This window comes from Meles meles, chromosome 12, assembly GCF_922984935.1.
Source record: "Meles meles chromosome 12, mMelMel3.1 paternal haplotype, whole genome shotgun sequence".
NCBI lineage: Eukaryota > Metazoa > Chordata > Mammalia > Carnivora > Mustelidae > Meles > Meles meles.
In genome coordinates this window covers 6,404,237-6,416,384 of record NC_060077.1, presented here as the reverse complement: position 1 = coordinate 6,416,384, position 12,148 = coordinate 6,404,237, and the positions used below count along the sequence as shown (strand labels likewise).

Genomic DNA, 12,148 nt, shown 5'->3' with positions numbered 1-12,148 from the left:
AAGCCCAATCCTGAATCTGATAATATTATCTAGAATTTCCTGGGCACTTAGCATGTGCCAGGAACCTTACTAAATGTCTTTATGTTGATTGCTCGTTTCACCCCCAAAACAACTCTCTGAGGTCAGGCCTCCTCCTAGCCACCATGGACATTTTATTTTTTATTTTTTAAAGATTTTATTTATTTATTTGAGAGAGTGTGAGTGAGTATGAGCAGGGGGAAGGGCAGAGGGAGAGGAAGAGAGAGAGAAGCAGGCTCCCCGCTGAGCAGGAAGCCTGATGTGGGGCTCCAACCCAGGACCCTGAGATCATGACCTGAGCTGAAGGCAGATGCTTAAACGACGGAACCACCCAGGCACCCCATCATGGACATTTTAACACATGGCCTCAAATTCCTTGGACTCCTCCTATTGACAGGTGGGATCTATGCCTCTTCCCCTTGAATCTGAGTGGGAGCGTGAGAGCCTTCATCAGTATGGTGTATACATGTATATACCAACCCTTGGCTAGGGACAAATCAAGACAGTGCGCTGGCTGTTATAATGCTGGGTTATAAAAGCCCCGGTTGGCTAAAACACTTGTTCTTTGGGCCCTCGTCTGCCATGTAGGAGACCCGATACCCTGCAGCTGCTAAACTGTGAGGAAGTTCAGACCATAAGCTGAGTCCCCATATAGATGCTCCCACTGAGTCTCCGCTGAAACCTGCCTCTGATGCATCCCATTCCAAACTCTGGAAGCAGGCTCTAGACCTGGGGTTGGCAAACTTTTCCGTGAAATGGCCAAATGGTAAATATTTTAGGCTTTGTAAGTCACATGGTCTCTGCTGGAACCGCTCAATTCCAGCTTGTGGTGTGAAAGCAGCCACAGGCAATATGGGCATGGCTCATTCCAAGATAACTCTAGTCACAAAAACAGGTGCAGGCGCTGGGCTGGTTTGGCCTGTAAGCCATAATTTGCCAATCTCTGTTCTAGAAGATTCCAGCCCCCAGCTGTTTGGGTTTTCCCAGGTGAATCCTTGAACATCATGAAGCAGAGCCCAGCCATCCCCACTGTACCCTGTCCTAATTCCTGGTCCTCAGACTCCACAAGCATCATTAAAAGGCTTTGGTACACCAGTAAGTTTGAGAAGCTTTGTTGTATAGCAGTAGATAACTGGAATACACCCATTTCACATATGGGAAAACTGAGGCCGAGAAAACCGAGTTTGCCCAGAGTCTCACAGCTAGTACGTGGGGAGAAGCCAAGGTTGACTGCAAGGTTTGCCTGACTTCAGAGGCCAAGCTCTCAACCATTCAGATGATGTCACAAGGAACCAGATGGTGAATGACTGAGAGCTAGTAGTAAAAACGGTGGGTGATCGCGCGCTCGAGAGAGAACATATGGGCTCTGGTGAGGAGGCATGCAAAGGGAGGTCAGAGATGGAGCAAGGGGCCAAATTACTCATGGACTTGCAGGCTGCCGTAAGGAGCTTGATTTGTCTTCTATATACAGCAGAAAGCCACTGGACGGTTTTTAAGCAGAGGAGGACAGGATTCAAATTACATTCATTAGGAATTACTCTGGCTGCTGCGCGGAGGGTGGGTGGGGGAGGGGTGGACGCTTTCTCCAGCTGAGGCAGAGAAGCCAGGCTGAGCCTTGCCAGGGAGAGATCACTCAGCCATCTCGATGTTCCTCTGGGTTCTGAACGCAGGTGGTGACTTCCCACATGCTTGGATTGATTTATACTTTATGCACCTCCTACACAATGCACAAAAGCATCGGGGAGCTTGAAAACTCACCTGTTGGCATGTGCAGCCTTTGCTTCCTACCGTAAGGCTGCAGGTCTCCCTGGGACAGTTCTGATGCAGTCCGACCAACAGACCAAACACAGGATGTGGAAATCACACCGGAAATTTCCATGCCACGGTGGAGAGAAAGATGCACAGAGAGGCTCATTGCTGACCACCCTGTGAGGAGCAGCCGGAAGCCAACCAAACTGGCCGAGGCTCAGAGCTTTGGGCCCCCCCACTTATCCATCCACCGGGTCTTCAACAGGAGCTCAGAAATAGACCCCCCACCCCCAATCTCTTGGTGGTCTGATTCAACAGCTGTATCAGCCCAGAACCATCTACAAAGTTAATCCTGGCAGATGGCGGAACATCTCACAGAGCAAAGAGAGCAGGTCTGGACCACTCAGGAACCTGCTCAGGCTCTCCTGCTCTCCCTACTGCCCCCTCCTTGACAGACTCATTCATTCTCACTTCTGTGTGCCCTCTTTCAAAACCAGACAGATTTCCGGCGCGCTGAATCTCCACTGATGGCTGGATGGCCCCCAAACTTTACTTGCACAAGCAGCAAGGAAGGAGAACCCAGGTGGGCTGGGAGGTGCTGGTTCCCAGAGCCATCTACGCAAGCCCTGCCCCCGCCCCCCCCCCCCACCGCCCCGGCCCCTCCTGGCAGCTGCCAGCCCCAGCATGTCCCCGCTGGGCAGGACCCCAGCCTCACCTTGCTGATTTTGTTGGTTTTGGGGAGCGTCTGGCTGATATGCAGGTCCGAATACCGGGGTGGCTTTCGTAGAGGGTTGTTGATGTCACACGGGACGGACTCTGTTCGGACTAACCTTGCTGGATCCGTAGGGTTAAAAACAGCAAGTTGGGAGTTTAAGTACCATTTTGGTTTTAAAAGGTTTGGCCAGGAGGGCATAGCTCAGACGCCACCCCGAAGGCCCGCCCCCACTCCCCCCCAGCAGCAACAGGGAATTCTCCAAAAATGATAGTTGTCGTGTCCTGGTAGTAAGATCAGGTGTTCTCTGGTTTCTAAAATCTTTATATTGTCGGTAAATGACTTGTCCATTAGAAATTTTAATAATAAAACTTAAGCTACCAGGTTGTTTCTGACACCATAATGGTCTCACACTGGGGTTCATTTCAGACTCGACCCTCCCTTGAAATACAAGAGGTTCCTGATTCCTTAGGGTCTGCAATCAACAGACAAGCTCAGAATGGTCACCTGTCCCTGCCCCCATCTAACTTTTGTGTTGGGATAGTCCTTTGCTACTTGTGGTTTCCTCAGGCCTGAGCGGCTGGGGGCATGTCAGAACACTTCTGTGGTAACACCTTTGTCGTAAACCAGGCCACCGGGATCCCTGAAAGGAAGGCTTAGTGCGTCCAGACCTCCCCTCAGTATCCTCCCCAAGAAGCTGGGCTCACAGCTGGTGCTAAATAAATGCTTCTTGATCCAAACCACACCATCCAAGTTACCCCTCTGTTATTATAACTTCTTATGGGGCCTTGGGGAGGGGCTGATTGAGAAGCTCAAGTTCAAATTTGATGCCTGGCAGTGTTACTTGTTCACTGTTTTTATTGCACGGGGTGTGGGGCATTGGTGGAAAAGTTAAAGCTTTGCACTGACCCGGGGATTTAATTTCTCTGCTTAGCCTGAGCTGCCATCTCCATGGAAACCAACTATATTTTAAACTTCCTATCAACAGGGGTGTGGGGGTGGCGAGGGGGAAGCAAGAACCTGGGGACTTCTGGAAAGATCCATGGCTTTCGCATGTACAGGCACCTGCTGCCTTGGAGTGAAGGGGGCACGGCCATGAAGGCAGGTCGGGGGAGGGAGCCCTTCCTCAGAGGTCAGTCTCTGAAAACCAGTCGCCATGCAGCAGGCTGGTTCTGGTCTGTGCATGGGAGCTGGGCTCCAGCAGAGTCCACGACGGAGAGGAATGTCTCCAGTGATGCTGACCCAAGACTAGGGCTCGAGAGCTGCTGAGAATTCACGTTTAAAAATAGCCTCGTTGAGTGTATACAGTTGTGCAAGGAACAGATGGTTCTTGATTGGGATGTGGGTGGGAAGGGGCAAAAGGGCTGAAGATTTTTCCTTTACTTGCAGTTTCCTCGTGGAGGTAAGCAACGCAAAGATCATGGACAACCAGCAGCCCGTGGGCTCTGGAACACATCCCAGGACTCTGGGCGGCACTCTGCTTCCTTCTTTACGTTTCCCTTGGGTTCGCTCTAAAACGGCGTGGATTCCCCAGAGCCTACACTGACTAAGGCCAGGGGAGCCTCGAGGGACACAGCAGGGACCAGAAGGGACACTCTGTCCCAGATCAGCAGGTGGTATACACAATGTTAGCTCCAAGGCTCCATCCGGCCTATAGAAGGAGGGTGATGGGGAACTGGCCAGCGAGAATTTTAAAACGGTTAATAAGTTGCCAGCGTCTTCATACAACCATTTGAGCTTTTCGTGGCACCGCGAGAAAAATGCAGAGCAGGTCCACGTTGCCTCCATCGCTGCTGGAACGGCTGGCCTCTCTAGATGGCCCCTGGGCGCCCTCTCCACTCTGCATGGCTTCACATGGCCACCGACTCTCTTTTAGGATCCTTGCTTGCTCCTGCTGACCCCTGTGTTGGCGACTTCTACTCTAGGGCCTTGCTTCTTAACTTTCAGGGGGCAGAGGAGCTGCCCGAAGATGTGGTGAAAGAGGCAGGTTCTTCTTCCGTAGGTCTCCAGTGGGGCCAGAAACCATGCGTGTGGAACCACACCGCTCCCCAGGGATTTCCAGGTTATCAATCCACAGACCGCACTTTGAAGAGCAAAGGTCGGGACCGGTGATACCTAAGAGAGCTCTCGGCCACGAGGAGAACGTTGGTTATGTGCACTGGCCAGTATGGTAGCCACCGGTGGCCACTGAGCCCTTGAGATGTGGCTGGTGTGGCAGAGTCATTGAATTTTTACTTTTATTTCATTTAATCGAAATTTAAACAGACGTGGCCAGCAGCTGCTGTATTGGAGAGCACAGGCCTAGAGGGTCCCCCGTGAATGAATTGCAATGTAGATAATGACAGTGAGAGATAACTACCCCACGAGACAAGAGTCAGGGGAACTATTGTCCAGATTGGACTGCCAGGTTTCCCGAGGAGATGCTTCCCACTGAGTCCTTGGGAGGCAGGGCAAAGCCTTTCCTTCCAGTCTTTCTTTTGCACTCAGTTGGTCTTGCTTCCCCCGCACCCCAGGGGAAAGGCTGGCAGTGGCTCTCCTAAGGGTAGCTGTTACCTCCCTATGTGGACAGTTGGGCCCAGACATTCCCAGGGCCCCAGGGGACAGAACACAGATGGCCCAAATCCAGAGACCCAAGTCCGACCCCTCCCTACACCCACCTCTGCAGGGCCGAGTGATTGAGCAAAACTCAGCCAGCACTCTTTCTATGTGTGAAGGAAAAGCAATGAGATTGGGGGAAAGAGAGGAGAGTGGAAATTAGGAGAGCAGACAAGAATGAGAGAAAAAGACTTAGGAAGTGGGAGATGAATCTGAGGGCTAAAGTAACAGAGAGACCATCAGAGGGGCAAGGAAGACGAAGAACAGGCAACAGAGATGGATGAAGGAGACAGATGTCAGGAAGAAGAGTGTCAGAGGGGACAAAATTAGGTAAGTATCAGGGGATTAAGAGGTACCCAGAAATGGCCCGGATGGGACAGCTATCTCCGAGGGTCTGCAAGAGCCCCCACCCCAGCCTACCCCTCGGGTAGGAAGTGTTAAATACTTACCTCCTCGGTGAATGATCAGGAGATGACAGGGAGGGGCTTCTTTGGTGCATTTGTTGTGGCACTTTAACCTGAGAGAGAAAGAGAGAGAAGGATGGAGAGATGGGCAGTGGGTGGATAGATGGGTGGATGGGTGGATGGATGGATGGATGGTTGGATGGATGGATGGATGGATGGATGGATGGATGGTTGGGTGGGTGGATGGATGATGGATGGATGGAGAGATGGGAGGATGGAGGAATGGATGAGTAGAGTGATGGGTGGGTGGAAGGCTGGGTGGATGGATGGATGGATGGATGGATGGTTGGGTGGGTGGGTGGGTGGATGGATGGATGGGTGGAGAGATGGGTGGATGGAGGAATGGATGAGTAGAGTGATGGATGGGTGGAAGGCTGGGTGGGTAGAGGGATGGACAGATGAACAGGATACCCTGGTGGTTCAGAAAGCTCTGGAAGCTGTGAATACCAAAATATGAGATGAGATGGGGCAGCTAAAGTATCTCCTTGGCATCTAGGAACTTAACTCTGGATAAAGGCTGTTGTCATTCCATTCTCCCAGGTCAGACGCGGGTGGTCCAGTATGAGTAGCAACTCCTTCCTCAACAGTGTCCACTTAGACGTTATGCAGTGAAAGATATTTCACCTTTCAGTCTGGACTTTTTTTTTAAATATTTTTATTAATTTGACAGACAGAAATCACAACTAGGCAGAGAGGCAGGCAGAGAGAGAGGAGGAAGCAGGCTCTCTGTGGAGCAGAGAGCCCGATGTGGGGCTCGATCCCAGGACCCTGGGATCATGACCCGAGCCGAAGGCAGAGGCTTTAACCCACTGAGCCACCCAGGTGCCCCTCTTTTTTCATTTTTATTTTAGGGAGAGTGAGAGTGCAAGAGAGTGAGGGGATGGGGGGAGGGGCAGAAGGAGAGAGAGAGAGAGAGAGAGAGAGAGAGAATCTTAAGCAGACTCCAAGCCCAGCTCCAAGCCTGACACAGGGCTTGAACTCACGACCCTGGGATCATACCTGAGCCAAAATCAAGAGCTGGACACTTAACCAACTAAGCCATCCAGGCGATCCACAGTCTGCATTTTTTTTTTAAGATTTTTATTTTTTTTTTATTTATTTGACAGAGAGAGATCACAAGTAGATAGAGAGGCAGGCAGAGAGAGAGAGAGAGGGAAGCAGGCTCCCTGCTGAGCAGAGAGCCCGATGTGGGACTCGATCCCAGGACCCCGAGATCATGACCTGAGCCGAAGGCAGCGGCTTAACCCACTGAGCCACCCAGGCGCCCCTGCATTTTTTATCCTTATCATCATCATCACCCAATCCTAATAACCACCCCCTGTCTACTTGCAGACTCGTCTGCCAGCCATTGTACTAAGCATGATACAAATGCTATGTTATTGGATCTTTATAAAGACTTTACACAACGGATATTATTATCATTCCCATTTTACAGATGGAAAAACAGATTAACCCTGCTTTCCTGGCAGAAAACTTGGGTCGGTGGTGCCAAAGGCGGCCTCTCATTTTCTTTCAAGCCTCAAGCAACAGGTGACAGCTAACCAAGGCTTCCATTTAGGATGAGATTCATGAGAGGTATTCAGTTTCAGAGGTATGAAGAGTTTAGAGTCAAATGTCCTCCTTTGAGAGAATGTCATCTTGTTCTTTCCCAAAGCGTTGCCAGGCTTCCAAAGGATAAAACAAAACAAAACAAAACAAAAACCCAAAAACCAAAACCAACTAACTGTGACCTGGCTTTGTCTTTTCCTTTCAGAGTATATATGTAAGTGGGAAATTCTTCTGAATTTCCATACCAACACGCACCGTGGCAGACGCTATGGGTGTCCAGTCTGCACCCCTTTGGGTCCCCTTACCATTTCTGTGCACGCCAGCCTGACTGCCGACAGCGGACCTTCTTGCCAGAAGGACCCTGCAGCCTGCTTAAAGGTTTCCCAGTAACAAACTCCATCCAGAGAGGTAGAAGCTTTAGAAGCTCAACCTTCCTGCCCTCCGGGGACCTGACAGTTCTAACAGAATGATCTGAATGTCCAGCCACAGACTCCACTTGGACCCCCCCCTCCCCGCCCCAGGCTCAGTGGTTCTCCAAGCGGAGTCCCAAGATCGGCAGCATCAGCACCAGTGGTCTCCAAACTTTTCAGGAAGGCAGCTTCTGGGGTAGGGACCCCAGATCTGCTAGAAGTGGAGACTCAGAGCTGAAATGCAGTCCCCTGTTTCAACAAGCCCTCTCCCTGAGTCTGCTACGTGCTCAGGCATGAGAACCACCGGTCTCGTTGACTGTTTGGGAATGCATAGGCATGTCTCCCGATTCCTCCTGTCTTCAGTCTGTGGTGGACCCGGTAGGGCCCCGGATTCCACTCTGAGATGGAAAAGTTAGACCTGGGGCCCCTGGGAGTGCAGAGGGGAAGCAAGGAGGAATGTGGGCAGAAAGAACATTATTAGTCTATCTCCAAGTCATCTTCACTTTGACTGCATCTGGGAGAAGGTTTCTGGTGCTAACACGTCTTTACATTTCTCTACCACATGCTAACCACAGTCCCAGATTTGGAAAGACCACATTATCAACAGGAAACTTAATAAATTAATTTTTCTCTCGGAACATCTTTTTTTTTTTTTTCTGGTTGCCACGTATTCATGCAAGTGATGCTGATTTTCCACTCATGGTGACAGGATACACTTTCATCTTTAAATACTTTTTTTAAAAAAGATTTTATTTATTTATTTATTTGACAGAGATCACAAGTAGGCAGAGAGGCAGGCAGAGAGAGAGGGAGAAACAGGCTCCCCACCGAGCAGAGAGCCCAATGCGGGGCTCGATCCCAGGACCCTGAGATCATGACCTGAGCTGAAGGCAGAAGCTTTAACCCACTGAGCCACCCAGGCACCCCTCAATACATGTATTGGAGTTAAAAAGGCGATAAGGCGTAAATGAATAAAAGTAAGGCTGCTATGCGTATGTGACGAACTCGTGACAGGGAGGTGAGCGAATGACTGAACTAGATTGGGACAAGCTGGCTGACATAATTTGGAATTATCAGAAAGAGGGGACAGCTCTTGGTTTCTGACAGTCTAAGTTTTACTGGTTGAAAAACATTAAGAGGTCCTCTCGGTCACGGATGTCACAAAGACGCTGTGACTCAGAGAAGAACAAGAACTTCCACTTACATGGTGCTTGTGAAGTACCAGCAATGCCCCTTGGGGCTTTACACAACTTATAGAATCCTTGTAACAATCCGAAACAGTAGCAACTACTGTTCTCCCCATTTTACGGAGTGAAAAACCGAGGTTCGGCAAATTTGGATAACTTGCCAAAGGCCAAATAGCCAGTAAGAGACAGAGGCCCCAAGGCCAGGTCTAACCAGCATGCCGATGCCTCCAAAACCTCCACTTCCTTCATATCTTGGGGGTGGCAGTGAATGAACAGGAAGCTTTGGGTAACCAGCGAAATCAAAAGGTCCTCCTTTGAGATAAGCCTAAAATGTCACCTTTTTCTTCCCCCTACAGTTACCTGACTTCACAAGGATAATAAAAATCCCACCTCCTTGCAAATTTTTTTGTTTTTTTTTTTTAAGATTTTATTTATTTTGGGGCGCCTGGGTGGCTCAGTGGGTTAAAGCCTCTGCCTTCGGCTCAAGTCGTGATCTCAGGGTCCTGTGATTGAGCCCTGCATCAGGCTCTCTGCTCAGTGGGGAGTCTGCCCCCCCCACCCCCTCTGCCTGCCTCTCTGCCTACTTGTGATCTCTGACAAATAAATAAATTAAAAGAAAATATTTTATTTATTTATTTGAGAAAGAGAGGAGAGCATGAACAGGGGGAGGGGAGGGGGAGGTGCAGACTCTGCCCTGAGCAGGGAACCCAGTGCAGGGGCTGGATCCCAGGACCCTGGGATCATGATCTGAGCTAAAGGCAGATGCTCAACTGAATGAGCCCCCTAGGCACCCCTGTCTTTCTTTTCTAAAGCCCACAGACTGTATGACCTACAGGAAGGTCCCAGCCCCCAGGGAGGGCATGGATATTGCATCCACACCCCAGCGGGAAGCTCTGCTGGATGTACAACTAGCCTCTCCATCATTCTGCAAAGCACTTAACTGGGCTCCGGGACAGGACAGGAGAAGCCGCTATGTTTATGGGGAGGGACAAACCACACGTAAACAAAGATCAGATCATCGCAGGTGTGGTGAGACGGAGAAAAAAATCATACAGGGAAACAGGATGGAGAGTATGTGAGGGGGAGGGGAAGAGCTTCCAGCCAGAGCTAAAGTGTGGGGGCAAGAACGAGCTTGGCGGGTTCAGGGATCAGAGGTTAAAGGCTGATCAGGCTGAAGTACAGAGAACAGCAAAGCCATACAGACAAGAGGAAGGGGAGGAGGGCATGGGCAGGGCCCCCGGCAACCGGGCAAGGAGTCTGCATTTGATTCTGCAGGCACCAGGGGGCCACGGGAGGCTTGCGACAGCTGTGACAGGTCGGACTGATGCTTTGGAGGCCCCCAGCTGGGGAATCTGCTGATGCCAAACGAGAATGGAACCAAGAAGTATCTGCACTCATTCCTGTTTGAAATAACTTCATTCCACGCTAGAAGCTTCCAGAAAGAAATTTTTCCTTTCTGCCTCTCCCGCCTACGAGTCTTCTCTAACAAGCCCAGCTGGAAGGGTGACGTGCAGATGTGAAGAAGCTTGTTCTCATGGGCAGGGCTCTGAGCAGGGGCAAGCAGCTTCATGCGACCTCTGGACCCAGCCCGAACCAGGACGGGGCAGGCAAAGCCTCCTGGGACCTTGGTCATCTCCTATCTCCCTCTGGCGTTTTCCTCTCCAGGATCCCTTGTTGCCTGTCTTTTGCAGTTCTGGAAAAGCCTTCCTTCATCTCTGGCCAAAGGGTGGGAGATGGAATGCCTGTCCTTCCAGGCAGCATTTCAAAGGGCAGCCCCGGGGATGGGGCCACTGCTCATACAGAAAGGCCCAGAGAACTCTTTCACGCTAACACACTTAACCCTTTGCATGGAGGCTGGTACGTCAAGAACTAACACCCGCATGTCCAGCACCTGCTAATCGAGCTGGCAGGATTAGCCTAGCGCTGAAATCACACAGACCCTAGAAGGACCGAGATGAGGCTCTCGCACGATGCAGACACACCATGCCCCACTTACAAAGAATCGTTTTTTTCAGCAGGAAAAACACAGGATTCCACTCAAAGGAGACTTCTCCTTTCACCGCCCACAGAAGAGCAAGCCAGGACCACACATTGTGAAGATCGACCACCTGCTTCCAAATTTGATGCCCCCCACCCCCCAGCCTTACCCTCCGAAGCTCTAATTCGGTCTGTGCTGGGAATGTGGGTTTTTGTCATGGGCATGCTGGCGTCCCAGAACCACTCTAGGAGGAGGACACATTCTACTTCCCCAAATGAGTATGTCTAGAAGCCTAGATTTTCCAGAACCCAGCATTCTACTCCCCCGCCCCAACAAAAAGAGAAATGGGGTCAGGAGAGTATGGAGAAGGAATCTGGGTTCAAAGCCTGACACTACCTCTTCCTGGCTGTGACGGCTTGGGGAAGTCGCTGACCTACTCTGAGCGACAGTTTCTTCATCTGTAAAATGGGGACAATCATAGCAAGTGTATTTACAGGGAAACATAGTATCTGTAGTTACAAAGAAGACTGACCACATGAGGGGGGCAGAGTGCCTAGGCAACTGCTTGAAGTAGCAGGTAACTGTCATTTTGTTACTGTTGCGAGTTTGTGCACAGCTTTCCACTCAAGCCCCTAAGACCCTCTCTCTTGCTGAACTGTAGGCTCGCTGCAACGCCTGGAGATCTGAAACACCCATGGGTGGAAGCTGGTTGAGGACTATCCCAGTCTCCTCTCCCTTCGGTGGGACAAGTCAAAGGTATGCAGCGCCCTTACCTGCCCTACGAGGCACCCAGGACCGGCTGCCTTCCCTTCCCTGCCCTACGAGGCACCCAGGACCGGCTGCCTTCCCTTCCCTGTCTCGCTCCCCTCCTCCCCTGCTGGTGTGGCCTGGATCATGTCTCAAATAAACCACCTGCCCTTAAATCCTTGTTCTGAGGTCTTTAGAAAGACAGGAGCCCAGCCAGGATACTACGATGGTTCAAAACCTAACATGGCCCATCCCAAAGCTCTCACACCAACCCCAAGCCCTCTCTGCTCCTTGTCCCTCGTGTGTCCTCAGCACACAGCCCTTCATGAACGTGGTTCTCCAGATGCTCCATTCCACCCAGAGGAAAGGCAGGGGGACTTGCCAGGACAAAGCCCCCATCCAACGTGGCCGGGAGGAGCTCCGTGAATTAGCATGGTAGATCTGAACAAGGCCTGACAGCAGACAAAGGTCAGATGTGTTTCCAGAAGTGGGGAGAAGCCTGGGCTTCTGAGGCAGGCCAGCCTGAGCCTGAATCGCAGTCCTGTCCTTCCCACACCCAGGGGAACTCCATGTGCCCTGCCGAGCTCCAGGCTCCTCATCGGCAAAACTGTGATGAGGATCTAACGAGCCTGAGTGGGGCCCACTGAGGCAGCAAACAGGTCAACATTTCTCCAGGCAGTGTAAAACGCACTGGAGTGGACACAGAGAATGCCATGGGAACCTCCTACAGCCTGGAAACT

General features: G+C 51.1%; 1 protein-coding gene across 1 annotated transcript in view; it reads right to left on the bottom strand.

Annotated features, from left to right (window-relative positions):
- KSR2 (kinase suppressor of ras 2) overlaps positions 1–12,148 on the bottom strand; it is a 403,084-nt gene that overhangs the window by 71,010 nt on the left and 319,926 nt on the right. The window contains exons 8-9 of the mRNA XM_046024145.1: positions 5,518–5,591; positions 2,483–2,628 (exon numbers count right to left, since the gene is read on the bottom strand). Coding sequence (XP_045880101.1) covers positions 2,483–2,628; positions 5,518–5,591 — 220 coding nt within the window. The remainder of the gene's footprint in view (positions 1–2,482; positions 2,629–5,517; positions 5,592–12,148) is intronic.